Genomic DNA, 2,130 nt, shown 5'->3' with positions numbered 1-2,130 from the left:
CAGCCCTGAAGAGAGAATTTAAGGCAAAGTTTTCGTTAATTTCAAGATTTCAGTGGAAACACAGAGAAGAAGTCAGCGCTCGGCTGAGAGGGCGCGATCAAAGCAGCAAAGAAACGGGTTTAAATCGAAATTGTTGCCTTTAATTCGGATGGAACTTTCTCGACAACAAAGATTCGGATTTTGTTAACAGAAGGAAGCGAGTGTGGGAACCTGAAATGTCCAATTTGAAGTGGAATTGGGGAGTTTATGAGGAGAGAGAAACACAGAGAGGCTGGAGGAGCCGGGAGCTGACAGCAGGTTGTCTCTGCCCCGTCCGCTCTCTGTGTTTAAGTTGCTCTGAGCCGCCACCACTGCTTTCATTTCTGATCCAGTTCTGACTGTCAGAGAGATTTTACACACAGTCTCGGATATGACTGATACTGCAGCCGCCGAAACGGCTCCTCCAGCCGCTGCCGCTCAAGTCAAACTTCCCAAGAAGAAGAAGGCGACTTCCCGATCGAAGGCAGCCGGTCCCAAGTTAGGCGAACAGATCCTCAAGATTGTGGCGGGTTGCAGCGATCGCAAGGGGATGTCCCTGGCCGCGATAAAGAAAGCTTTGTCTGGCAGCGGTGTTGATGTGGGGAAGCTCGGCTCCCAGATCAGGCTCAGTATCAGGAGGAAGGTAGAGAGCGGCTCCCTGGTGCAGGTAAAGGGACAGGGCGCCTCCGGCTCCTTCAAAATCCCTAAGAAGGAATCCCAGGGGAAAGTGGGAAAGAACGAGAAGAAACCAACAGCCAAGAAATCTTTAGTGAAGAAACCAGCGGCCAAGAAGGTGAAAACAAAGAAACCAGCAGCTAAGAAATCTCCAGCCAAGAAAGTAACAGCCAAGAAATCCCCAGCGAAGAAAGCAACAGTCAAGAAAACAAGCAGCAAGAAGGCGGCAACTCCAAAAAAGGCGGTGAAGAAAGCTGCACTGAAGAAAAAATCTCCCGCCAAGAAGGTGACGGGCGGAAAGTTTTTAAAAAAAGTGGATAAATCGTCGAAGGCCAAGCCCAAAGTGAAAGCAGCAAAGGCTAAGAAAGCAGCGCCAGGAAAGAAATGAAACCAGCCGAGCAAATTGTAAACCTCTGAACACAAAGGCTCTTCTCAGAGCCGCCCACGTCTCTCAGGAAAGAGCTGATCCCCGAATCAAATGTCCCTGTCCCGGCGCTGGGAGCAGGTTTCACACTGAAGTGATTTATATTCAATTGAAAATTCCCGGTATCTCACTGACATGCACTATACCCAGCCCCTCCCCCAATCTGTAATAAAACAGAGCGGTGTCCGTGCCCCATTGTAACTGGGGATTTGTTCAGCTGCTCTGTCAGTTTCTGCACGTTCCCTTTTCACAGATTCAGGGTGAGAGTGTGTAAGACAGTTACCCGGGCGGAGTAACCCCGCGTTACAACTCAAAGCCCAACACATGAGTTTGTCTAATTCAGCTTGAGTGAGGTGTCGGTAAACTGCTCAACCCGCCTGGAGGGGAGGTGTGTGGGGATAGAACAGAAGCTGGGAGTGAAGTGGAAACAGGCGGATTTGACGGGGTATAGTGTATGTACTTGGGCTGGAATATTACAGAATTTTATTTGTAAAGGTCTGCAATTAAAAGCTGCGGGTTTCTAGAACCGTTGAACATGAAGCTCCAATCGATAAGTTTTGTGCCGAGCGCTGTGTTAACTTCCATTGTCGACAATTAAATAAAATGTCGTTTCGACAGGCAGGGGGTGGAGCTGGATTATCATAGACATTCCTCTGTTCTGTCTGTCATTTAGTCTCCTCCCTGTCCCGCCTCTCACTCTATGCTCCTTTCTCAGTCAGGTCGGGGCGGGCTCTATAAAAGAGGAACCGAAACAGCTCATCTCTCATATTCAGCAGCGATCTGAGCGAAGAATCATCATGTCTGGCAGAGGGAAAGGAGGCAAAGGACTGGGTAAAGGTGGAGCAAAGCGGCACCGCAAAGTGCTTCGTGATAATATCCAGGGCATCACCAAACCAGCAATCCGCCGCCTGGCTCGCCGTGGCGGTGTCAAGCGGATCTCGGGTTTGATCTATGAGGAGACTCGCGGGGTGCTGAAGGTTTTCCTGGAGAATGTGATCAGGGATGCGGTCACC

At 49.9% G+C, this 2,130-nt stretch overlaps 1 protein-coding gene across 1 annotated transcript; it reads left to right on the top strand.

Annotated features, from left to right (window-relative positions):
• The first annotated feature begins 409 nt into the window (after window positions 1-409).
• Window positions 410-1,081, top strand: LOC144670268 (histone H1-like). The gene is made up of 2 exons (XM_078532756.1): window positions 410-745; window positions 794-1,081. The coding sequence occupies exons 1-2, from the start codon at window positions 410-412 to the stop codon at window positions 1,079-1,081; spliced, it is 624 nt and encodes a 207-aa protein (XP_078388882.1).
• Window positions 1,082-2,130: the final 1,049 nt, after the last annotated feature.

The sequence above is a fragment of the Cetorhinus maximus genome, chromosome 31 (genome assembly GCF_964194155.1).
Source record: "Cetorhinus maximus chromosome 31, sCetMax3.hap1.1, whole genome shotgun sequence".
Taxonomy (NCBI): Eukaryota; Metazoa; Chordata; class Chondrichthyes; order Lamniformes; family Cetorhinidae; genus Cetorhinus; species Cetorhinus maximus.
This window is presented reverse-complemented; position numbering and strand designations above follow the sequence as displayed.

What these genes read in the sequence shown, in the direction of transcription:
- LOC144670268 (XM_078532756.1), top strand. Translation starts at nt 410, where the DNA reads ATGACTGATACTGCAGCCGCCGAAACGGCTCCTCCAGCCGCTGCCGCT. An exon ending in AGAAGGAATCCCAGGGGAAA is followed by an intron (nt 746 to 793) that starts GTGGGAAAGAAC and finishes TCTTTAGTGAAG; the next exon opens with AAACCAGCGGCCAAGAAGGT.